General features: G+C 43.2%; 1 protein-coding gene across 6 annotated transcripts; it reads right to left on the minus strand.

Moving 5' to 3' along the window:
* Positions 1–1940: 1940 nt before the first annotated feature.
* P4HA2 (prolyl 4-hydroxylase subunit alpha 2) lies at positions 1941–24733 on the minus strand. Of its 6 annotated transcripts, XM_085236604.1 has the most exons (17): positions 24622–24733; positions 23853–23948; positions 19432–19531; positions 17722–17818; positions 16028–16179; positions 15189–15326; positions 13830–14069; positions 12013–12209; positions 11125–11301; positions 8293–8363; positions 7952–8051; positions 7321–7374; positions 4970–5029; positions 4836–4901; positions 3479–3547; positions 2997–3093; positions 1941–2179 (listed from the first exon to the last, which is right to left on the minus strand). In XM_085236604.1, the coding sequence occupies exons 3-17, from the start codon at positions 19511–19513 to the stop codon at positions 2109–2111; spliced, it is 1671 nt and encodes a 556-aa protein (XP_085092730.1). In that variant the 5' UTR covers positions 19514–19531; positions 23853–23948; positions 24622–24733; the 3' UTR covers positions 1941–2108. The 6 variants fall into 6 exon arrangements, with proteins under 6 accessions (XP_085092730.1, XP_085092725.1, XP_085092728.1 ...); XM_085236599.1 differs by lacking the exon at positions 4970–5029; XM_085236602.1 differs by lacking the exon at positions 4836–4901.
* Positions 24734–25684: the final 951 nt, after the last annotated feature.

Below are 25684 nucleotides of genomic sequence, written 5' to 3' on the forward strand. Positions count from 1 at the left end.
CTGCTCCTCTTATGAGTAAAAAAGCAATGATAAGAGACCATAGCTCCATGACAATTCACGTGATACCTGCTTCCATCAGTACCTACAAGACTCCAAAGCATGAATATCTGTGCCAAGTACTCAGACCCTACAAAATAAAGCAGAGTCAGCAACGTGTCAGAAGACTCAGGCCAAACCAAACTTTTAAGCAGCTATCGCTATCACAGCAGTGATACATTACAGAAGTTCCCCATCCCTGAATTCCAGCATAAGAATTTTAAGTCTAAAAACTACTATGTGAGCTTCATTTTAGGCTTACCATCATATTCTGTTTGGCCTGTAGTATGATACAAAACAGAGTAGGGAATATAATCTGACAAACTGCACAAACACGCCTGGGGGGTGATGGACTGCTCCCAAGTCACATGCGCTCTTCTCCCTGAAATAAGCATTATGCTTCAGCTTGTAATAGCAGTAAGCATATCTTGAGTACAGCACAATAAGCAGTTTTAATGTTCAAGCAGTTCTGCATCCCACTTCAGGAATGGTCTCAATCAAATTGGAGGACAACTGGAAAAAAAAAAAAAGCAGCTTTTTCATAGCGAAAACAAGCAAAAACATCAGCGTTAAAGGTTCAGTGTGGTATAACTCTGCTAACAACAGCATTCCCAAGCCAATTTGAGGAGGATGTACAGGTTTTTGGCTGGAGGTATGATGTGAACTTCAGCTGTCAACATTGTATGTTGACAGAAAGCCTAAGTAGATTCTTTTTCCTCCCCGCAGAATCAAAGTGGTCCAACTAGAAATTGGGGGTTTGGCTCACCGTCAGTTCTTCACATCTGCAAGGCAGTCATGTTGAATGCTTTGTAATAAAGCAAAGCTCCTTGTTTCCCAAGTTTATGCTGCGCTGAGAGATTTTACTAGGAAAAAGCAGAGGTCAGAAATGAAATATTCTGAGCAGCCTGCCAACAACCACAACATTCATGGCAGGCAAAGGAGTGCTGCGAAATTAGGCAGCAACTGCTAAACTCTGCCCTGCAGAAACAATTGCTCGACTTCACTGAGCCTGGAGCAGGTAAGTGGGGATGGTCTAGGAGATTGGCAGTGCCTGAGAGCTGCTTTAAGTATTACCTTCTAGCTCACTTTGTACTTTCCACTGTGTATTGTGCAAAGGAACCCAGTATTCATTATGTTTCACTTTAGGGCTGACTGAAGGTCTCAATGTAATTGAAGTGCCTTCCACTTACAAGCCTGTCTTACATGTTGGGATATGGGACCAAGAGCTCCCATAGGGAAAAAACAGTCAGCATTACATCAGTGACAGTTACTCTTACAATCAAGGATGGTCACGACTGCTTGGAAAGGGCACCAGGTTTTCCTGAAAGCCTCTCACAAGTAACACGGGGCAGGACTTCTGATGAGTGTGATACTGAGATCACATTGCACACTGGCCATTGCATGCAGCCTGCCTCCTCTTACAGTACAGTTTCAAAACAAATTAATCTTTCCAATTTCAGTAGAAGCTGCAAGAATTGTGTCATGCTCCAACCTTCAGCATTGACCAAAGCCATGCTGTTTTTCTAAAAGAAAGGGTAATGAAGAAACAAACCCTCAGAAAAGGAGGAAATAGAGGCCCACTGTTCCCTAAATCCAGTACTGATATCCATCACGGACACACAAGTTTTTTGAAAGAACATTTATTTCAAAACTCATGATCCATAGAAATACAATAAAATTAACATGTACACAAAACTTAAAAACTTTGGTTTGAAGAAATATTTAACATCTAAAACTTCTGAGGTACAAAAGGCACAAGACCAGGCACCCAACCATTCTGGATCACCCACAACATCATTTGCACCATTGCTAAAGAGAACGCTGAGGGTGGAAGACCAGTAAAATTATGAACATGGCAGGGGAGAGGGAAAGTGGAGACAAATGACAGCAACTAAGACAACAGATGTGTACAAAGCCATTTACTTTCACTCACAGGTGTTACATTTGTCTTTTTGTGACAAGTGCCAGGACTCTTGGGGGGGGAAAAAGATGGATCATTTCTTAGAAATGAACTGGAAGAACAAACAGTAGAAAAGGAGACAAAGAAACAAAGGTCTGCAGCAGGCTGGATATCAGTCAACCTCTGTTCTCCCACAAGGTCTTAAGAATTCGTTTCCTCTTTCATGAAACCATTTGTTTGAAACTGTGGAACAAAGACATGGAATTAGTTACCACCATGCACCCATGGGTCTCTGTATAGCACCGCAACCCAGCCTCTTCTTTCCACCCACCCAGCAGGAAACAGGAAGATTCACAGGGCCAGGAAGATTTCCAGTTGCACAGTTGGCCAACAGTAGCAAGGCAGTGTGTTTTGGATCTGGTGTTGTTACAGGTCATTGTGCTCTGGCTCTCAGAACACCACAGAGGCTGTGAGAGGTGGGTTCAGGAATGGATGACAAGAGACATAAGCTACTTCCAGCAGATAACATAATGTCCCAGTGGCCAGGCAGCCGAAGTAGGAAGTAGATCACTGCTGACAGACTATGGGCATCCAAGGCAAGAGGGAACATTTGTCTCTAATGACCCATGCAAATCAGGCTTGCCTGCCTCCAGAAAGCACAGCAGCACCCATCTGATCAGATAACACAATCAGGAAAGATGTTTTGGGGAAAACTAAAGGGGGATAGTGGTATAGGGGAAACCCTGAGAACATGCAGGTGATCTTCAAGATCCCTTCCAACCCAAATCATTTCACAGCTGTCCTATACCACACAAGTCCATCCTTACATGCTTTGCAACATTACTGCCACAAAAGCTCTCTCCAGAGAAGAAACAGCTGAGCAATGTGCATATCAGTATGTGCTTCATGCCACATATTGATATGCAAGCTTTCATTATTACCAAATGACTCCGGCAGTTAAAATGGCAATACTCAGGTTATTAAATGCTGTTATAATGGTTCAGTATATCACCATCTTTGTATACACCAAAGGTTTTGTTCCTAAAGGAGTTTTACTTACCCCATTTACACCCTACTAGCACTGGACAAGCTGCATGCCTTGTTCTATAATCACCCTCACCACTTCTGAATAGGTTGTACCAAAATACTGCTGTTCCCTGCAGAAAAGATACCAGATGTGGATTAGGCAGAACCCAGCCAACACGTTGAAGTCATTGACATGAGGAAGAGGGATAATGCCCAAGAACCCAATTGCAAGCCCTTATGAAACACTTCAGCATAGGTCACAAATAGCAGCACATGGAAAAGACAACTTTACTCTCAACTCCAATTCAGCTGTGTTCAGAGATTGAAAACAAGATTTAATAACAGCTCTACATTGAAACCATTCCCACTGTAAACTCTAAGAATGAAGTAAGCAAGCTGCATTGAATGAAGTAAGCTGCACTGGCACATTAACTGACTTAAGCAGATACAAGACTAATGAGAAAAGATAGTAGATGGAGAGGGGAGATGAGAAGCAGCCATACAGAGTGACTTCACCTTCTTGGGCCATATGGCTGCCCCAAAATCTGGGAAAACTGTAGCTCCTCCAGCTTCCACATCACTCATCTAATAAAACATAGTGAGAAAACAAAGTCAAACCAATCATTTACAACACCTCTTGTACACAAGCTTCCCCCAAGTTCAAGTGCCCCTTGTCCTAACACAGCTCACACCTCTGTGACTTGCAGTAACAAAGAAGAGATGGATTTCAACCAGCATGAATTGCTAAGCTGGTTACTGAAGGCTGTTACTTCAGCTGAAGGCTTTTATTCATATGTAAGCTTGATGAAGTGCTGATCTACAAGTATATATTATACAAATTAGCCACAAAAAAACTGAACCTGCAGCATTAATAAGCCAGTACTCCAAAACAAGGAGAAGACTTCAGAGTTAGTTTCAGAATTTCACTCTGGTTTATGATTCAATTAGAAAAAATAAGTGCCTGTTAAACCACATTTCCTCAAATTGAAACCGTGTCCTTGGAACTTATTTTCATAATTTAGTTTAGCATTTTGGTCAACCACTTCAAAAAAAAAAAAAAGAACAAAGCAAATGGAAGACCTCAGTTTTCTGCACAATTTCTTTGCTGTTCCCCAATAGTCCTATTCTTCAAGTGCTTTAATAATACATACACCAACAAGGCTCTGAAGAAATGCTTACATCTTTATGCTCTGCCATTCTACACTGGAATGAACTTAAACCTATTGAATTTGTTAGCAATGATGGATTCATCTCTACAGATGTGACTCAAAACCTAAAGTCCCTGGAAACGCTTCCATTAAACTAAGTAATATTTTCACTGATCTCAGTGAGTTTTTGATCAGGGACTAACGGACAGAAACAAATTAGTCACATCCATTTCCCACAAAGTGTAAACAATCAAAAGCAATGCCCACATTCTTCACTGCAATTAGGATTTCTGTTGAAAGCAGATGTTATTACCACTCTGGTGTCCTCTTGCTTGGTACCTACAATAAAAGGGCACAAGATGCCATAGGAGCACAGTATTTTGCCCCTTCCAGCTAGAAAGCTTGTGCATGCACAAGCTACACCTTAACAACAAACCACTCTTCAGTAGAGACATCAGAACGTGTTTGATATGTTCTGCACACGACACACAAAAGGTGAAATGCCTTTGACCGTGCACAGCCAGCAGAGAATAAGATGCATATTATTCACTGTAAGATCAAGGTTTGTCCAGGAATCCCAATTCTGTTCAAACAGGACAGCATCTGATGCTGCAGGAGTTAAGACTCTCCTTCTAAACACCAACAAACCTCTACAAACAACTGTGCCCGCTGCAAACAAAGCATCACTGAGTTACACCCAATTCATAAAGGAGCATCATACTTACATAGTTTAAAAAAGTGGCCACACGATTTCCAGTCCCTAACCGCTTGAAAGCATCTGGCTCATCTTTCTATAAAATTAAATGAGAATAACTGCAAACTTCAAGCTCACAGACAGCAGACAAACAAAGGTACTTACATAGTTAAGAAACGTCGCTAGCCTATTTCCTTCCGATTTGAGAGTGCTGTCAAAGGGTCGCTGTAACAGACAACAACTTTAACCTCTCATTCCGAATGGGCTCACACTAGAGTTACATATGCAGCTCTGCATGAAGAGCCTCAGGCTCAAAGAGCTGGAATTAAGAGGGGATTTGCAGGGCAGCACTAAAGCCATCACAAGTTGCAGCCACAGTGCATAAATGCATGCACATTGCACTCCGGTGCTAGGAGGAGAAGTAGCACACAGGTAATTCTCAGGGCATTAGAGTAGAAGCAATGCTTTCAGGTGGTATTTAAGTAATCAACAGGCTGTTATTGTGGTGGACACTGGTCTAAAGTCAAACTGAGGTTACAAAAAATTCAGCTTGAACAGCATTTAGATAAGACATTAGATTCTCAATGTGTGATGACCTCAAAGAAATGTCATAAGAAAATCTGTTTATTTCTAACAGCAACAAATTAGAATAACAGTAATTTATCTCAAGCGGCTGTCTATCTAGACTTAAGGACCATATCAAGAAGACCAAGTGTTGTGAGTTTCATTTGTTGAGATATGAGATCATACAGGTGCCAGTTTATAAGCAGAAAACACCCAGAAGCCCAGTGCATCTGAAGGGCACAGAGAAAAATGCAATTAGAGGTTTATGTGTATTGTCGACAAGATTCAGCCAAGTAACGTTAAGACGAATTCTTCAAGACAAAAATAATCTTCAACACTCAAAAAATGCTGAAACCAGCATTAGGAAAAGACAAACAGCAAGAAAAACTCTGAGATGCTGTAGTTCAATTTACTTGACTATTTCAACAAAACATCTTTCCTGAAACGGGCTTACACTAAGAACTACATGCATCAGAACATGCAAATTCAGTGTAATAGCCAACATAGAAGCTCAGATAGAAGGAGTTCCCCTGTTTCCAAGACCTCTCAGGCCAAACTCAGGTCCAGCCATGCATTTCTGAGCTTCAATATATAGGATTCTTCTGTAACTTTTGAGTACCCAACACAATCTGAAAGTTGAAATCTTAAGTATTAAAGTTTCCCCATCTGAGAGCTGTAAGGGAACAAAAAGCTGTGAGGCTGATCAGACAGTGAGAGAGCAATGTCTCTGGATTCCAGTACTGGAATCTGTGACGCACAGAGCCTGGCAGACCAGTCCAAGCCCACGGCAAACTCCCCAATTGCCCTGCTTTAACTGATGACTGCAGCCAAGGCTATGCTCCAAATGGAGCTCTGTCCCAGCTGCCTAATCCAAAAGTAAAGACCATAATGACCAAATTGATATCTGAGGTCCTTGCGTTCAAAGGCTTTGAAGAGAATTTAAGAGCATCGACTTCACTCTGGAAACAAAGCAGGCTTAAAGTTCACAGAAAAATTCTCTCAACAGGCCAAAGCTAACGAGTAGGAGCTTCCACAGTGCTGGGGATTAAGATTATTTATGAACAGCAGGGCCCCTTCAATCCTGTTCTCAATTATTGGGTTACCCTCTGGCTGCAGCAATCCATTCTCTCTATCAAGTAAAAATACTGGAATAGTTTGAATTAAGATGGATTCAGTTGAAGAGATGATTCTACCTGAAACCAAGGCATCACAAAAGGATTTTGTATTTATAACAACTAGTCATCACAGCTCTTCAGCATGGTTCATGTACCAAGACAACTGCAATAAAGAGTTTGTCTTCTCCCCTCTCACAGCTGACCTGAGCTCACACTTGCCAGGTAGAGCCCTCTAGTGCCTGCTATACATCCAACAAGTGCCAGTGGTAAGTTTCCCTGCTGTCACCACAGCACTGGCATCCTGGACAGAGGTGACAAAACCGTGCTGACCCCCTATAGTTGCAATCACACAGCTTTTAAGGCTTTCATCAGAAGGGTTCCAACTGAAAGACTTCCATAAATGCTGCTCTTTTGGAGGGACACCTCCTGCTCAGCCAAAGTACTTTAAAATACCCAAAAGAGGAGCGACAACCTTGCTAAATTTATAAACCCAATGGAACAACTCAATCTCCACCCAGGGCTAAGTTCCCTAGTAGGGTAACAGAAGGAGTACATATTGAGAGATAGTCATACTGTTCTTACATCTCTACATTGTGCAAGGAACCAAAGGGACAAAGATAAGCAGGCAGTCAGATTTGTTCATTGGTCTCTTGAACTTCCAGCACCAGAGAAAGGAATGAGAGTTTTCCAGAGGTCATAATCCATTCCATGCAACTGGGCTATACATTAGAGTGCTTTAATAGAAAAAACATTTTAAAAAGGGTTTCAACAGTTCCCAAAATGATCTGTTCCCACCCTCACTCCACACCCAAGGAGTAATTGGAAAAGTAATCTTACCCTAGAAAAATCAAAGTGTGGCTCATACTGCCCTCCCATTCCATAATTAGCAACCTACAGAAGAACAAAGCAAAATATATTTATACACAGTGAACTGCAGAACTGCTGCATAAGATAACTCTCAAAGATCCAAAACATCCTTTGAGAAACGGTGCTCTGTGGCAAGATTGTTATCTGCTTAATAGATATCCACTTAACTCATTTTTCTTCAGATTGCCAGTAATGAGGTGTGCAGATAAGCATTGAAAGTTCCCTCCCTTTCAGTTTAAGGGTTCCACTGAGAATTTCTCAGTACTGATGTTTCTTAACAGCAGCACTCTTTGCTTATCACCACAACAACCTGATAAACATGAACATGCAGCAACAGTTGCTATCACACTTACTCCCTCCTCCTCCAAAGAGGCAGAATCTGAGCACGGGTGTCTCTCTAGTATACGTGTCTGGTCTAGGAGGTGGTACTGTTCATGACCTTACTCACCCACTCACCAGGAACCCATGCGTTCAGTAACAGAACGCCTAGGAGGAGCAGGTGAGGAGCAGTGCTGATATTTGTTTCTGGATTAATACCATACCAGCCCACTAAAGAGTTGGTTTGTCAGATCTCATCCTGGTAAGGTGGAAGTGTACCAACCTGCAACAGCTCAGCTGTTTTCACTGTTAGCCCCGTGATCTGCTGCATTCGTTGATTCACCTTAGCCACAACAGGGTCATCATCTTCCTCCAACCATGAGCTAGGGCAAGAGAAGGGAATGGGAAACAGTGAAACATTGTTTTAGAATACAAAGCCCCAACCACCAGCTTCCCAAAAGAGAAGGATTTCTTCTACCCTCAGTTACACAGATGAGCCATTTACCGTGCATTTGTTGTGCAAGCTTTTGCTGCATGCAAAGCATTTCTAGTTTTCCACTGGAGGTAGCACACGAGGGCTGTTAAGCACGGAAAACTTAAGGCTGAACTCTTCTTTATGCTTACCTTTTGGATACCCTGTAGCTAGCCACTGTCAGGACACCGGTTTTGGGATCGCGAACTGTGGCTCGTGCCAGCTGTGCCAAAAAAATCCCAAACAGGAAGAAACATCAACTACAGACCAAAAAATAGACTTCAATCCTAACAAAATTAGCAGCTGCTTTATCAAATTTCAATGTATCACAGCATGAAAGTTAAACTCCAACCTGGAGTTTGTTCCAGTTTCAGGCTAGAACAGTACACGCAAAAATGCAAGTGCAATCCATCACCTGCAGCTGATTCTAGAGAAAGCAGTTGACTGCAGAAGCCATGATATCCATTAAATCCACAAGTAGTGCAAACTGAGGTATCTTAAAAAAAAGTCTTAAACAGCTGGAGTCCATATTAACAAGATGGAACAACAACAAAGTCAACACATGAAGCTTATGTTCTTGGCAGAAAGAATTGTTGGATGTTGCATACATTTAATCAGCCCTCTCTTTATGTGGACTGGAAAAAGCTCATTCTTAGATTTAAAAAATACAGATGAAAACATTTGCAAAATGAATTACAAATTACAGGGCAGACAAATCCATTTGTCCTGAGGACAAGACTCAATATTACCACATTTAGATTTTCCCAATTGGAAAATGCCTGCAACATCTGCTCTCGGTGAGAGATACTTTTATAACAGCTTACCTATCCATTTTGCACAGCAAATAACGCATCACTGTTAGGCCACATCATACACTTAGCATATAGGAGGAGTCTGGAACCTTGCAGAACTGACCAGATTCACTGCGGCAGCAAAGCAACAGCCTGCTGCTTGCTTAACAGGCAACTTGGGTTTCATACTTGCAACTGAGAACAAGAACTGGGACACTCATTTGTCTGACTGCAAAGTCAAACCACATTTAAATTTAACTCCTGAAAACCACAAACACTTAAAATCGTGCCTTCTTCCTTCCGCTTAATTACAGGCCCCAGAAAACCTTTTTATTTGTGTTTTCTTCACAGTAGGCAGCTATTTCCTTCATTTCTCCTCAAATAAGCCTCCAGCCAGTTTTACAAACCCGTCTCGTCTCTACACAAGAGCTCCTGGCACATCTACTCATCTAATTCTGACTCAGTTGTTCTGCTCCAGATTTCTCCTGCGTAAATCATAGCAGAATAAGCAGGCTGACAACGTTGTTCTTCACTGTGCAATGAAGCACAGCTTTGGGGATGCAATTTAGCTTCCTAAGCTTTCTATTATGCTGCTAATTGAGCTTGCGCACGCCTGCTAGATTTCTGCCCTTTACATTTAGATCTGGTGGCATATCTTTGCCTTTTCAGGCTCCCACACCAAAGTTAAGAGTTTTGGTGACCATTTCCAGCACTGAACAGCTGACACAGTCAGCTCTGATGTATTGCCTGTCAAGTTGGAACTACCTCTTGGAACTGGAGTAAAAGCAATTGCATTTTGCAAAAATAATAATGAAGACCAACTTGATTATCACATACAGATGTTGTTTCTCTACAAAATAAGAAATACTGGCAAGCATAAACTGTAGGTACTATTCAGTGTTTAGACCCAGAAGTAGAAGTTCCTTGGAAATACAAGGAAATATTCATCCTTCTGAGCCCAAAACTAACACAGCGCTTCAGAGTTTGTCTCGAAGCTTCCATGATTACTAACTAAAGTTTCCTGACTGAAATTAAGCTACATTAATGCTATCTCATCACAAGACTTGCATTTTCCAGTATTTCAGTAGTACTGCAGAACTCAAAGCTATTCTTCCTACAGAACAGTCAGACAGATTTGAGTTAAGTTAAAAGAAACTGTCATTTTCATATCATTCATATGACAGTATTTACCTCCTGTTGTACTGATCCTCATCCTACAGCTGCATAAGTAACATGAAGAATTCCTTTCACATTATTGACATAAGCAAAACTTAGCAAGTCTTAATATTTTCCATCATTAAAGCTTTGAACAAAAGCTGTAAAACAAAACTAATAGCTGCCCTATTTAGAAGGTGCTCGATTTCATAAAATAGATTTAATGATTCAATCTTTCAATGTTTCTATTTTATCTGAGGCTCAAAGTTTTAGAGTATGACATAATAGGAAAAGTCTGTTTGTAGAGCTGAGAATCCTCTTTGAGAGGGAAGTGTTCTGCCAGCACTCCCACAGCTAGCCAGTACTCACAAGTCCAGAACAGCAAATAATTCTGGGTGTCTGAAGAAGCATCAGTTCCTCATACCACGTAAACATCAGCAGGTACTAATGTTTACATTTGAAAATGCACAGAGACAATCCTTGACTGCAATTTTACCACCACAGTTGTTAGCAGGAGCTACAGAAGTGCTGGAATGAACCAATCCTATACAATTCTACTTCCCTGTGAAAGCTGGCAAGCACAAAAGATAGAGCATCTATTGCTGATTTCACACTGCCAGAAAGGAAACAGACTGGTAACTCCACCTCTAGGAAAGTCAGATAGAATCACTAACTTTGTGGGGTTATTTTTGTGTGCACTCACATCACAGGCTAAAGGCACTGCAATTCAGTTCAGCCTCATTTCAAGAAGGTGACTGAAGCTATGTTGGGCATCTACCACTGTCAGTCAGGCAGTCACCTACCTTTCCAGGCCCAGTCCTTCTTTACTGAGGAATTTTGCACAGTTAAATGCAACGTTGCATAAACCCCTTCATGAGCCTTTAGGGACCTGCATCACCATGCAGTTTTGAAATTGCTCCCCTTAGCTTCACAGTGTATTATCTGTAGTACAAAACCATTCTCTCCAATCCTTTGCCCAGCCATTTCTCATAGATCAAAGCATGCAATTAGCAGTCAGTGAGATGAAGGGAAACTTACCTTTGGTTTCGCCAGTTGTTTAATTTTCTCAATTTCCTCATCAGACATGACATCATAATAGCGTACAATGTGAGGGCTATCCCACTCATCTTCTTCCTTAAAGGGAGCTATGACCAGATGGGGGTTTCTGTTTCCATTGTGGTACCTACAGAACAGCCTTTTCTGCCTCCGAGGCGTCTGAAACAAGGCACCAAAATGCATTGTTTGCTCAACCACTATTCATAAACTTAGAAACAGACAAAAGAGTCTCTTATTTCACAAGCACTAGCAAGAGCTGTCAGCACACAGCTAGTGTCAGAGGTAAGCAGCAGCAGTGCTGATCTTTATTGTGAATGAAAACATGCTGCTCCAGATGCAACTAAAAAGATCTGAAAAACTAATTTCTCAGTTAAATCCTAATAGGCTATCAATTCAGATTCAATAAATATACAAAGTTTGGCTGTAAAAAATGCCTGGTTCTTATAATTTTGACTGCACAGAGAAATAAATGGATTTCTTCCTGCACTAAAAATATTTGAAGTGCCAAAGACTGGCAAGTCAGTACAGTTGAAGCACCCATCAAGATGCACAAAAACGTGATGCCATAACACTGGCAAAACCTAACTAGTTCTCAGTGGAAAAAGCCTCTTATTGTACCAATACAGCCAGCAACTGAAATGATTGAATAAACAGACAGTCAGGAGACTCAATTCCCAACAACCTTTAAGAAGAACAAGCTGAGAGCTGTTCTGTACAGAATTAACAGGTTAAGACAGAGGCTGAGGCGTAAGTGCATGTCTCAGACTGGACAGTTACACTTAGTTTTTCTTGCACAGCTTAACACATGAGCAAACTTGACCATCCTTATGCAAAGGCAGTGCAGCCAGAAAAGCTCTGCCTTTCTCTTACCATTTTCACCCCTTCTCCTCTGCAGAGGGCCTCATAGATATCACGCTCTGGCAAGTAGTCAAGAGGTCTCTCATAGGCACCACTTTGCACCACTGGTTCCGTGGTGGCCACCGTCTTGTTTGAGGACTTCTCTCTCTCCTTCTCCAGCAGCTTCTCAAAGTACCGCAGGTTGCTGCCTGCTCTCTCGTGAGTGCTGTCTTCATTGGGGAAAACAGACAGAACCAGTAACTGGTACGGTCTCAGGAATTGTTCATGCAAGGAAGACTTTGCATCAAGATTCAGCAATGATTTTCTCCTTCCTAGAGCACCATCAAGCAACCAAATGCTCTGGCTCCTGTTTGTCTTTGCAGAGGGAAGCTGCCATTCCTCTGCAGTAATTTCTGAAAGGATCTATCACAGAACACGCAGTTCTGAGAGGAAGAAGGTTTTGGTCATCACACTTCTCCTGTACTTCACATACTGTCTGCCTAATCCCACCCAGGAGAAGCTTCTCACAGGAGATCAAGCTAGGCTATTTGCAGCACCCTTCACCATACCTCTCATCTGCAGTGCACAAGCAGTTTTAGCCCAGTACCTCAGTGGAACTGCAGCCACAGACTCCAGTCTCAAACACTTCCTGTGAAGTCTGGAAGCTCAGAAGTTAAGCACTGCCATTTACCAGCTTACCTACAGCATCCACTCACTCATGCCTATACCAGAGGTATTCTGGAACACATTAGACCTATCATTAGTGATTACTGCTGTTGATATGAACTAGTAAATATCATCAGTGGATGACTTTAATCATCTATAATAGTTACACTATAGAAGGAACAAGTCCCAGTTTACAACTGGGTGTTTCTGGACACGCACCTACAACACTTTTTTGCTTTCAACCTTCCCAAGCTCACTGTGCCTCTTATTTAACTAACCCAGATGGTCACTGAAGTAACCACCCCCTGGAGCACGGGCTGATATTGGCTAGATAAAGGTTAGCCCAGAGTAGAGGAGGCTCCCACAAGAGACTGCCAGGTATGTTTCACTCTCTGATGCTGATAAGGATTTGCATTCAGTGCCATGCATTATTGCAGAAGGAAATAGATTCACTACAGTCATTCCTGTAAACTTTAATCTAGGAATTTCAAGGTCTGCAGAAGTTATTCATCTTTCCCATTCTCCTCCCTGCTAATAAAACAGCTTCACTCACTCTCGGGATGCTGCCAGCATCTAGATTAAGGACCACAGCTGATTTAAAAACCATACAAATATTTCAGTCAGCTGTTAATTAGAGATAATAAACCTTCCCAAAACAAGCAGCAAGCAGAGCTATATTTAAAGAAATGTCTATTTGCTCACTCAAAAGAAACATAGAAACAGAGCACAGATAAAACCAGATGGAATTTCCTGAGACCTATGGTCTGACTGCTCAGAAAAATACACCAAGATCTCAGGCAAAGAAACCTAACAAACCAAACCTAACAAAGAGCATCTGCACAGAAAATTGTAAAGAAATATTAACAAGTCAGTAGATTTTGACAGCAGAGGTAGTACTCTGCTGAGCCCATGGCAGCCTTGATCTCTACTGGAATCCTTAAGCTCAGGCATTAACCATCACCAGACACATTACAGTACACCAGAAAATACAGTGGTCAGACAGACACTTAGGTTTCAGGTAATAACAGCATGGCCTTTGGGATGACTTGCTGAAGACGTTTTATGCACAAGTAGACTTTTCTCCATAACTTATATTTGTTTACAGGTCATCTGGCAGAAAATCCTTGCCGTCAGCTCACCCGTAAGTATGGGCTGCTCTTGGCTGTTACTGGCAATGCTCTTACCAAGGGATATCAGGCGCCTTGTGAGCTCCATAGCTCTGTGCAAGTCCCCAAACTGGAAGACAGCATAGCTGAGATAATCCAGGATCTCCACTTTGCTGACTGTAGTATCCTCCCCCTCATCGTGCTGTTTTAAGGCTTGCTCCATCCAGAGTACTGTGTGATAGTAGTCACCATCATTGTAAGCAGTCTTGCCCATACCAAAGCAGTCACTCACGGTCAAAGACGACCTATATTTTGTTCCTAATAACAAAAAAAGATCTTTAAGCAACCTGCACAGAAGCATCCTTGCCCTCATATGTGGATGCACACTGAGAAATATCAGTAAATACACAAGTTTATAATAAAAAACATCTTTTGAGGAATGCACTAACAATGATTTACATTCCATATTAAATTGGTCAACTTCAGGAGTTGAAAATTACATTCCATCATTGTGGCATTCATCTGTTTGGGAACCAAGAAAAGTTTAACAAATCTCTCTTAAGCTATTCTGCCTTCTGCTGTAGACAAAGGCAGAATGGACTAAAAGCTTAGCAGACTTGACAGACACTAAGTTAACACTGTTAGATTATCCGAGATGCCTGGCTACATGGCACACTGTCTCGTTTGCTCTTGAGGTGTATATTGTGCACAAGCAGCTGATTGTTATTTAGGCAAACTGGGCTCAGTTGTGTACAGGTTTCCGGTTGCTCCAGATCAGGTGCACAGATACAGCTTCATTTTCAGTTCACTGCTTGTGACCTACATTTAACTAAAGCTATTTTGTAAACTCAACTACCCACACTCTAACCAAGTCCAGGCAATTTGAAACAGGTTACAGTTGCTAGCACATCTCTTACAAATACCCACCCGGACTCCTGAGAGAACAATGACATCACAATATGTTTAGCTAGTCTCAAAAGTATTTGTGGCAAATATTGTTAGTCTTTATCCCATAGATAAAGAACAAGAGGGCAAGAAGAGAACCACGCTTTGCAAAAAGCCACCAGAGCAGTGAATTAGGGAGCATCACCTCTGCTCAGCTGATAAGTTCCCAGGGAAACAACCATGCTATTTGCCCACACAGCTACCAGCACAACCAGCTTCCTAGCTTTGGTACTGAGACTACAAGAAAGCCAGAACAGATTTCCCCTTACATTAATAGAAATAGAAACTGTGCCACTTGGTCAGCGTGGATCATGGTTCCCCGGCTTGGATGGAAAAAACCTCATTCTCAGAACATTACGGGAAATGCAACCTCTACTGCTTGAGCCACACAGAACCACAGGCCTTTATTTCCACTCAAAACGGACTTTTGGAGAGTTTGAGGGTGTAACTGTTCGCATCTCTTTATGGCAGATGAGACCATTGTGCACTTGCCTGGTAAGTTCCCTCGAGAGAGAGTTTCGGGATCCAGTTTGTACGTGTCCTGCAGGCGCATCAGAGCCTTGGCAGCCCCCGTCTCATCTTCTTCAGTTGGAAAAAACTGACGCTGAATCGTGAGGTTTGTGATAAAGCCTTCGTAACAAAAGGAGAAGCTGTTATTTGATGGTTTGAATAAGTGAAGCGCCAGATGAACACAGAACACGCCTGCTTTGTTTCTAAATTCCAAGATTCAAATTAACTAGATTTAAAACCTCTCATTAGGCTCTCCATTTATACAAGCGTTGCTTTCTGTCCTATTATAAGAAACAGAGTTAACAGGCAAATGACAAGAGAAATGACAAGAGAAATAACCATCAATATATTCACTTGCACCACATAATTACTGGCATACGATGACAGGAAGTCCTTTGCCAATTCAGGACAGATCTCATTTTGATTCTTATTTACTGACCAACACGGTCAAAGTGACTGCTTACAGATGCAGCAGATTGGGAAGTAAGATGAGTAAGCTGTTATACAAAGGAATATATAACTCAAGACAAGATATAAAACAGCTGATAACTGCTGGCCACTTTGTTCTCCTCTTTGCTGCAAGCTACACAAGCAAACCAAATATAACGTGCCTATGACAAGTAACAGCTTCGAGTCTTGACTCAGCAGCAAGTTGTCCCACTTGAGCACCCAGTAAGCAAGAGCCCAGTCATTAGCTTATGTTTCAACCAAATTAGCAACAGTATTGAAGCCACAGCTGAGTCTGCAGCTTCCAGAACATAAGGGGAAGCAACGGTGCTGTAAGGGGACCTCCCACCAACACCTTCCCTGCAGCTCCTTACCATTTGTTGTATCCTGAAGAACCAGGTTTTCTAATTCCAGCCAATCAGTATTTAAACGCTTCACCAGCTTGTAAGCATTCACAGGGTGTGCCAGGTACCCCTCTGGATCCGAAGTGGATTTGCTCGTCAGCACATCCATTTTTTCAGCCCAGCTGGAAGAGAATTGTATCCCTCAGCCTGAGAACAATTTCTGAATGCATGTCTTCCTTCTGAAGTCATCCTAATTACATAGCTAGAACCAACTTACTGCTGCTTTTGCTATCGTAACCAGATGTAAGGCTTTTAACTTCACAAGATGAAGTGAGGTTCATTGATATTTTTTTTTTTTTAAACACAATATGCTCTTTTCAAAGAGATTTATTTCCCTGCCTATGAATTTAAATCTCAGTAGGCATTCATCTCCCCTGCAATGAGTCTTAGCCATCAGTTTTCAGCATATTGCACTTCAGCAAATAATAAAAAGCATCATTTATCTCAGAAATGTGTAAATTCCCATTATCCCTTATGACAAGCATTTGGCCAGCCTCTCTCCAGTACCCAGTAAGGGGGAAAAAAAAAAAAAAAAACCTTGCTGAGGTAAGCTAATAATTGAACACTCAAAATCCCCTTTGAGCCTAACCCCAAACTAAGCCATGAATGAACCCTGGCTGTAAGCAGTTCAATGGCACAAACTGCCAGACTGCCTTATTCTGTGTATCATGATGTTGCAACAAAGCAAGATGAGAACCCCCTGCAGAGATATCAGATTAATGACACGTTAAGGTGTCTCACATCACTTTAAAAAAAAAAAATCAACTTTCACTGCATCCAGCATTTATTTTGCAAAGTAGTAATAAGATGAAGTTTTACTCTCTGTTCACAGCAGTATTTTGAATCAAACATCTCTATGCATAGAAAGCAATTGTGAGAAATGCCACCATGTTCAAATGATGAAATTCAGCATGTTACAAAGCATATCCCTCAGACTAGAGCTCAAGTGTTGTGACAACTGAAATATCCTCTTGCTTACCGATATAGGAAAAAGTCAACTGCAAATTTAACGCATGCAAAGAGAAATCTAACATATGCAAATGATTTGTTGCTTTAAAAAAATTATACATAGCTTGAACTCTGTTTAAATGTACTTGAACAGGAGACAGTTTTTCTTCAGAAGGGCAACTTTTCAAGAAATAAATATTTGTGTGCACGAAAGTGACAAGGAATTTGGATCATTCCACTGTTTCATAACCCTATCCCCACCCAACAATCCCAAAGGAGATCAAGCTGCCAGATACCATCTGGAGTTCAGAAAGTCCTTGGAAAGCATGGCTCCAGTTACAAGCACACAGCTCCTACCAACCCAGACCTCAGACCATTCTGGTGTCATGCCCTGTCAGGTACAACTTTTAGCTAGCTAAGTATTAACAGCCTAGCTAAGGAGAAGTGTGTTGTCAGCAAGAGCTTTAACTGATTTGAGGCACCAGGATAACATGAGCTGTGCATATTACAACAGGTAGCCCAGAGCAACAGCATCTGCAGGCACTTAACTCATGCAGATAAGGCTCCTCTTTGATATCAGTGTCTTCTCCATAGGAGCACTACTTACACTCATATTTATTGGGAAGTGCTAACCAGAACAGGAAGGTGAGCTGTAACTGAGCACAACAGGTTATGTGCTTTGTTGCCCCTCTTCGCTATGCAAACCTCTCCCCTACCTTTTAATCTGAGACAGTTTGGTCTCTTCTGCACGGATGTATTCTTTCAAAGACTGTACCAAGTCCTTCTCTGCATAAATCAGATCTGTCATTTGACCTGAAAACAGAATACAAGCAAGTATTAATCACTCTCATGTGAAGTTCCCCAGCAGCACCAAAGACCTCAGATTCTGCAGCCCCTTTAGGAACAGATAAATCAAAGGTGTGCACTTAGAGCTGGTAAGCTTTCAGACTTACTACACAGACAGGTCTGACATTTAAATGCTTCAAGAGGCTATTAAGGTCTCAACTTCATTTGTTCACCTAGCCTTGTCTCTTTTTTTAACCATCTCCAAATTACTTGACTATTGTAATTGTATGCCAGGCAATCAAAATAAAGGTTTGACATTAATGAAGCTACTGAGTCAAAGCAACAAGGCTCCAGCTGCCCTAACATCTGCTCAGCACATGGACAAAAATGAGGTCAGCTACAACTGTACCATTTGACTCACTTAAAATTACAGCTTTTCAGTTCTGGTATCTGTGGATACACAACGTGCCATTAAGGAGGAACTTCAGACTGATGTTTATAGACTGACAAAGTCTCTCCCCATTAGCATGAGAGAGAATTGCTAGCATATTCATCTGAAGGGTTGCGACAAACTTCGCTTTTCAGAGAGCAACGCTGAAAGACCCAATGGATATACACAGCAACAGCTTTAGTTTCAGCATTCCAAAGTCTTTATTAGCGAGGCACAATTAAGCAGAAAGGCAGCAGGATGTTCTTTTTCCAGAGATAAGGAAGGTCCAGAAATGGGCAAATGGAAAGAGCAGGTGGTCCTTCACAGTAACCTTGCAGCCACGTAGGTAAGCACTATTAGTCAGCTTCAGAGCACAAGGAACACGTGCTCCAAACTCCACTGCTTTGCTCTGGCTGATAAATTCCATACATTAGTGCAAAACAAACAAGAGTTCAGAGCTTTACTATTCAGAAAAGCACTGCTTCACTGAGCTCAAAGTTGAGGACAGCCAGATCCATTCACCTCTTATCTTTATGGGGGATTCCACACACTATTCCACAGGAAAACATTAGACCAAGTCACAGCAGAAATCAGTTTATGCCTCCTTCTAGGATCTACTACAAAAATCATATGCTGTTTAATCACAGCTGTAAGACAAGAACTAGAATTTCATCAAATCAGTCTATTTTCTAGACCTGCAGTAATATGAACTGATTGGGATTTACTGAAGTCTTACAAACCAGGAAGGGTGGAGGAGGAGATTTTTCCTTCCTATTCCCAAATCCAGCTTAGTTAAAAGATAAGATATGCCACATTTTGTAAAAGAATATTTCACATATTTATCACAGAAGTTCACTGCATGAAATCAGCACCTCAGGATGAAGCTTTTTCACATAAGCCTTGTGCTGCATTCAAAACACCAGATGCACAGCTTTTAAGAAAACACAGAAATTGCCTTTTACTCAAAGTCCTCAGAGAAACTTGTACCAAGTCAATCATGATGTGCTGAGCTAACCAAATGTGAACAACTTCCACTGATACAAAACCTGCAATGCAGAATAGCAGCAAGGATGTCAAAGTCTGCTCTCCCTGATGAAGCTGGTGTTTGATAGGGCCATACAAGGGCAGTCATTGGTTCATCTGTAACGTTTAACAGTTCTGGCAGTCACTTCAGTTGCACCATAACATTGTGCATTGGTTGTTTCCATACCTATTGAAGTGAAGAACTCTGCCTCTGCATGCCAGATCAAGAAAGCACTGGTAAAGAACACCAACGGCAGCCAGGGCTTCATCTTCTAGAAAGCTCAAACCTGGAAAATAAGAGTTGTATCATCCTCCAGCAGCAATAAAGTCCCAGTCAAATGGTCAGACACAGACATGCTAGGAAACAGTTATATAAAAACTGTCAAGAAATACAAATAGTGAGAAAGCCAAATAAATAACATTTTATAGAGTAGAAGTGGCAGCAAATGCTGGAAAACTTTAAAGTGAAAATTTCCAACTTGGATCATTCAAAATACATCATCCCAATACTATGGCCTCTAGGCACAGCCCTTATGGCTTTTGGATTTCCAAGGCTGCTGCTCAGCAAGCAGAACAGCCACCAGAGGAGCTCTCCCAGCATCCCCACATTAGAACAAAAGGAAGACGATAGAAGGAGCTGGCAGCTGGATGGCAACCTTCCCTTTCTCCATTTTTCAAGAATGCAGTATGATAGGAGCCCCAACCCTTAATCCAAGCTCCCTGGTACATGGATGCAAACAACAAGCACACCAACAATACCACCATCAATGAGAACATGACATACAGCTCTGCTATGTCTTACCACATTGCAAAATATTTCTTACATTTTCCTTTTGATTGCCTTAAAAGTCTTAAATATGAGAAGTTAGAAATACTTACCACAAGTTTGCAAGCATGAGTAAGCAGAAAAACAGCATTTCAGACAGGGAATGCAGAAGACTTCTTACCATGCTGTTTCTCACCCCCCTGCAAACCACGTATTCCCAAACGATTTGTTTAAGCTCGTTCAGAACTCACACATGGGTAATGTGAGAACCAAGCAGAGCTGAATGAACAGCACCACGCAGAGGTCTGCCAACACTGAAAGCCACTATAAGTGATATAGCAGAAAGCACAGTGACTCGAGTACTTGGGAAGCACATCAGTTTGGGTGTATGCAGCCAGAACTGTCCATCTGCATGGGCTGTTCTTGTCTCACAGAGTGGTTTTTTGGACAGACTACACAGAGCCTGGCAAAACAATTACGAGGGAGCTTTCCAGTTCAAACAACACAACTTTGCTTTCTCCCTGCACCTCCCCACCATGTTCACTCACGGCTCAGGATATCTGCCAAGAAGAACACTTACTACAGCTAGCAGCTTGTCTTTACAGCATATCTTTAACAGCTTTGCCATCCTACTCAAGTTTTCTTGAGTCAATAAACAGAAAACCTCAGTAAACACAAACCAGCTCTTGCTTGAAGAAGCAGACACCTGGCCGTAGGACTTCCAAACTGTTTGTATACATTCTTTTCGCAGCTGTTATTCAGAAAACCAGCAAGAAATAATGAATTACAGGAGACTAAGAGTGATGTCATGACTACAGTTTTGGAAAGCACAAGTGCATGTGCACACACACACGTGTGCATGGCTTCCCCCACACACTACAGCCAGGCTATCTGCTAACATAGAACAGAGCCAGGAGGGGCATTAGCACCTCCCACCTCAAAAACCAGGACCAAGAGACCAGTAAAGCCAGTCTGCTTTCCTTGGATGATGGAAGAACTTAGTTGCACAGAAATGCCTGAACTCTATAGATAAGAGAGCTGCAGGACAAGAACTGCCTGCGCTGCTGGCTTTTTTCAGCAGCCTCTTCAGCATGGTAGGCCTGTTATCCAGACAGGTGAATTTAGGATTTCCTTTCATTCCAATGAGAACAGCTACACTGCTCTGCAACAGGTTTCAGAAGACTCACACAGGTTCTCTATGCTCAGTTTAGCCTAAGTTAAAGAACATGCAGGGGTCATGCAGGAACTGAGAGCAGGCAGCATAGGTTGCATTAAGAGCACAGATGCCTTAAAGTGCTTTTGCTCCCTGCAGATGAGCACATGCACCACTGCCCAACCTATGGGGCTGCAACAAGCGGCCACTCCAGGGACACTTGGAGCTGAACAGCTCCACATACAGCAACGTTTTGTGTTTTGTTCCTTTCCTCCCCTTAAAAGTACCCAGCCAGCAGCATGAAAAGCCAACCAAATGGATACTGTATAAACACTTTTCAGGAGCATAAGCCCTCAATGAATCATTGCTCCCACTGGAAAGAGCACCGTCAGGCTGCAGCGAGCACTGGCTGCAAGGAAAAGTTCTTATAGACCAAATAGACCAGGATGGAATTTTTTCTTCACAAGTTAGACTGAGTTCTTTATTAAACACACTAAAAATTCTCCAGAAAATATAAGAACATGGACCCAACCTATAGAAGTTACTTGCACGCCTACTGGGATTACCAGCTTTTCACCCACAAATCAGGGTTACAGAGCGACTCTTCTTCTGTGCCTGCCTATGCTATTAAAGAGACCTGGAAAACCACTGCTAGAATAGTGCTTCCCCACTGCATCTAAATGTAACGTATCACGGGGCAGTGTAACAAGCAGTCACTATTTCAAAGCCTGCTCAGGCCACAGATGGGTTCTCAGTGCATGCACGGCTGAGGTCCACACACCAGGCTCTGAAGAGCAGAGCATCTTCCAACAACAATTTGAGGTTGGGCTCTTGGATGAGCCAACGTTCTCCAAATGCCAGTGCTTTACACCCAGCATCTGTTACCTGCAGACACAGCAAGAAGTGCTCCTTCCCCCTCACTCCCTACAAGGCAAGTGGCTTCAAAAGTGGTCAACAACTTGCCATTAGTCCTGCTGGCTACACAGGAGGCTAATCATATTTAAATACAGCAGTATAAACAAAAACCTGCTAGATTCTTTTCATGCTTAAGGCCAGAGGATGGGCTGTATTGTAAGTGGATTCGGGATTATTGTAAAGAGCTTCTCTTAATACTGCTATAAGAAAAGCAGCCATAAAAACATCCAGCTCAGAGCAGCCAGTCTCACAGCCAGCAGATCCTTGGCACACGATGGCAGCTCTAAAGCTAATTAAAATGATTAAATAGTGAGGAAACATTAATTTTATCCCAATAGAGCAAATTTTCACTGCTAGCAGACAACTGAGACATTATTCAGAGCCATAATCCATTATCCAGACGCAGTAGGTGTTCCAACATCCAACCACTCCCCAGAACTAAGAAGTATGAAATCAAGTGCTTATCAGGGTCCCACTCAGAATTTGAGGATTACTGACACCATCAGTGCAGCACGCAGTTACCCTCCTAAAACAGCTAGCTCCTGTCACAGCGAGGGAGAGAAAAGGCATTGCTTCCTTCCAATATCACATAGCTCCTCACAAGCAAGTTCTTTTCTCCCTGAAGGCTCACCTAATAATTCCTTCCCAATTCCTTCCTCCAGTATACTTTGAGTTTACAGCTCAAAGCAGCTTATGCCTACATCACCACCTTTCTTGCCAAAGGGCTTAATGTGCATCTGAAAACAATTATAACTGCCTAACAAATAATACACGATCTCCTTGTACTTTTCACGGCAAGCCAAAAGGAAAAGAGGAAAAGCTGTTCATTTGCACACACTGACAAGGACACAGTACATCTATGCAAAACTGCATGCATTTTTTTAAAGGGTAAAATGCCTTGTGTTATCCTTACTGATCCTACCCTCAGAAAGCATAAGCATCTGGATTAGTTTCCACTTAGTTAAGCTATAGCAAAAAAATATTTCTTCAGTACTGCAGAAGACAAGAAAGCTCACACGGTTAGTGCAGCAAATCTGCCTGCATCTCACTCTGCAGCGCAAGCAAGCTCATCATACAGCTGGAGCCAAACTCCACACTGTTGGTGAACATATGAGCACAACACTCTTCTCCCACTGCAATATGTTTTCCAGCATTAAGATCCAGACTGCATTTTACTGTGCAAAGCCCATAGTTTTGGTATACATATACATATTTGCCTTCCATACGTTCACATTACACAAAAGAAGTTCCCATTCAGAAAGATTATATTTTTTTTTTAATGACACATCTGTGGGCAGCGAGGTACTCCTTTCGACTGGTAACAACAACTGAATTAAGCTCAGATGTGGGGCAGGATCTCAGATCACCCTGGAACACATACTCCTGACATACCCTCATACAGAGAGCCATACACAAGAGTCAGGCCCAGGCAGAGGAAAGCAATCTATGTTTACAGCTCGCCTCTCTGGAAGCTTGCCAACATGCACAGCATGGATATTATAAACAGACTCGATTCCCGACTTCAATCCAGAACCAACTCCTCGCACGGAGCAGTAAATCATGCTCCCCCTGCTGTTACAGCCTGAAACGCACGACCACGTTCATGGCTGTACTTCCTGAACTGAGCTACATTGAAACGGCAATCTCAGTAAGTTACAGCATAAGCAAAATTATTGTCCCTTAGAGTCACAGGGATGGCAACTGACAGTTCTCAGGTAGCATTATGAGAAATCAGAGCAGCAGTTATTGGTTTTGCTATATATCTACAACATACTTGTATTCCCAAAGTCCTTGATGCCAGCAAGCTGCAGCACCCGCCTGGAGAAGGTGGCTGTGTGACCTTCCAGAGCCGCTTCACCCTCACAACGCACTAAAAGTCGAAGGAACAGGAGGTTTGATTACACACTCATCTTCTGGGAAAGCCGACCTGGGGCAGACGCTGCCCAAGGGCAGCCAGCACAGAGCTATAGGACCCCTGCAGCCCTGCCCACAGGTCACGGAGAAGCTCTCTGTGCCCCATACCCCAACATCCCCCCCAAGGGAGCACCGACAGCCCGAGCGGGGATCTCGGAGCTCTTCTCCAATCTCAATGACTCCGTCACCATCTCCGCCGCTGCTCGGCACATCGCCGTGCTCGCGAGCTGGAGGGAAAGGATTTCTTTTCGAAAACGAATTCCAGCTGAAAGCGAAAAGAGCTGGGAGCGGAACAAGCGCGTCCCAGAACCCTCGCAGAGCCGCAGCTCCGAGCAGCAGCCGGCACGGGGAGCAACACGGGACAGGCAGCAACACGGGACGGCCGCCCTGCAGCTCTCACGCCCGCAGAGCACCGCCTCCGAAGCCGCCGCTACCAGGTACCGCAGCCCGCAACGCCGCCTGCTTACAGGCAGCCGTTCTGGCTCTTTCCAGCCCCGCCGAGACGCGCCGGGTCGGGCCGGCGGCAGAGGGAGCGCCGCGAGAGCCGCTCGACACCGGCAGCCTCCGAGAGGCCGAGAAGCGCCACGCCCGGCCGCGATGACCCCCTGCACCCCCCCGCCCCGGCTCACCGCAGCCCCTCTCGGCGCTCCCCGGCCCGATCCCGGTCCCACTCCCCGCTGCCTGCCGGCCGCCCCGCCCCGTTCCCGGCCCCGCCGCTCTTGAGCCGCCGCCGCGCTCCGAGCCGCGCCCCCCGCCCCGCCCGCGCCGTAATGCCGCGAGTGGAAGCGCCGCGCGGGGCCGCCCCGATCCGAGCCGCTCAGCCCTACGGCAGCGGTGGGGCGGGGAGGGCCGAAGGCTGCATGGCAGCCGTGGGGCGATTCCCACCAGTGGGGCGATTCCGGCCCGTGGGAGTCGGTGGCCAATTAAGAGCGTTCATTACCAATCATCACAACGAGCAGTGATCGCTGCCGAACATCATTACAGTGATCTCAACCAAAAATAACTCCTCCTAAATAATAACTAGAATCAGAAGGTCGATTGGATCTTGAAAGACATCACGAACAAGCAACATCCTGCTTTCCAGATTCAGTCCTCCATCATCACTCCGCTCACTGAGCAGAAATGCAATGAAACGTGGCTGAAGAGCCAAGATTTGGGGAGATGATTCCTACCAGAATCCAGAAACAAAGGGAGGAATTAAGGAAACAAACAGCACACGGATATGGTTTCACCGAAGCTTTTAGCAGCTACTAAAATCACAAACCGTAACGAAAAGGCCCAGCTGCCTTGTCAGCAGGGCTTCCTATAGAATTCCATACATCTCACACAGTACATGCTGCACACTAACATTTATTTAGGCAAAGTGAATTTCCCTCCTCTGTTTACAAAGGGTTGCATGGCTGTCAGTGACAGAAGTGGTCTGCAGGATTGTGACTGCACTGCAGATATGGGAGCCCATAACAGACTGTACAAACAGTGCCAGTCTCCAGAGATAACACTGTGATTCACAGTCAGAGTTTTTAACCCATTTCTGACCCTTTTAAACCTCTTCTTATGGCAGACTTTTGCTATTATGTCATGGATATGTTGATTTCTTTTCTCTAGTTTAGTGGAAAAGTCTTAAAGTGTATTTGTAGGGCGAGCACAAGGATCTGGCTTTCCTCTTGCAAATAACCAGCTGTGCAGTCCTTC

The sequence above is a fragment of the Meleagris gallopavo genome, chromosome 15 (assembly GCF_905368555.1).
Source record: "Meleagris gallopavo chromosome 15, MGAL_WU_HG_1.1, whole genome shotgun sequence".
In the NCBI taxonomy this organism is placed as follows: Eukaryota; Metazoa; Chordata; class Aves; order Galliformes; family Phasianidae; genus Meleagris; species Meleagris gallopavo.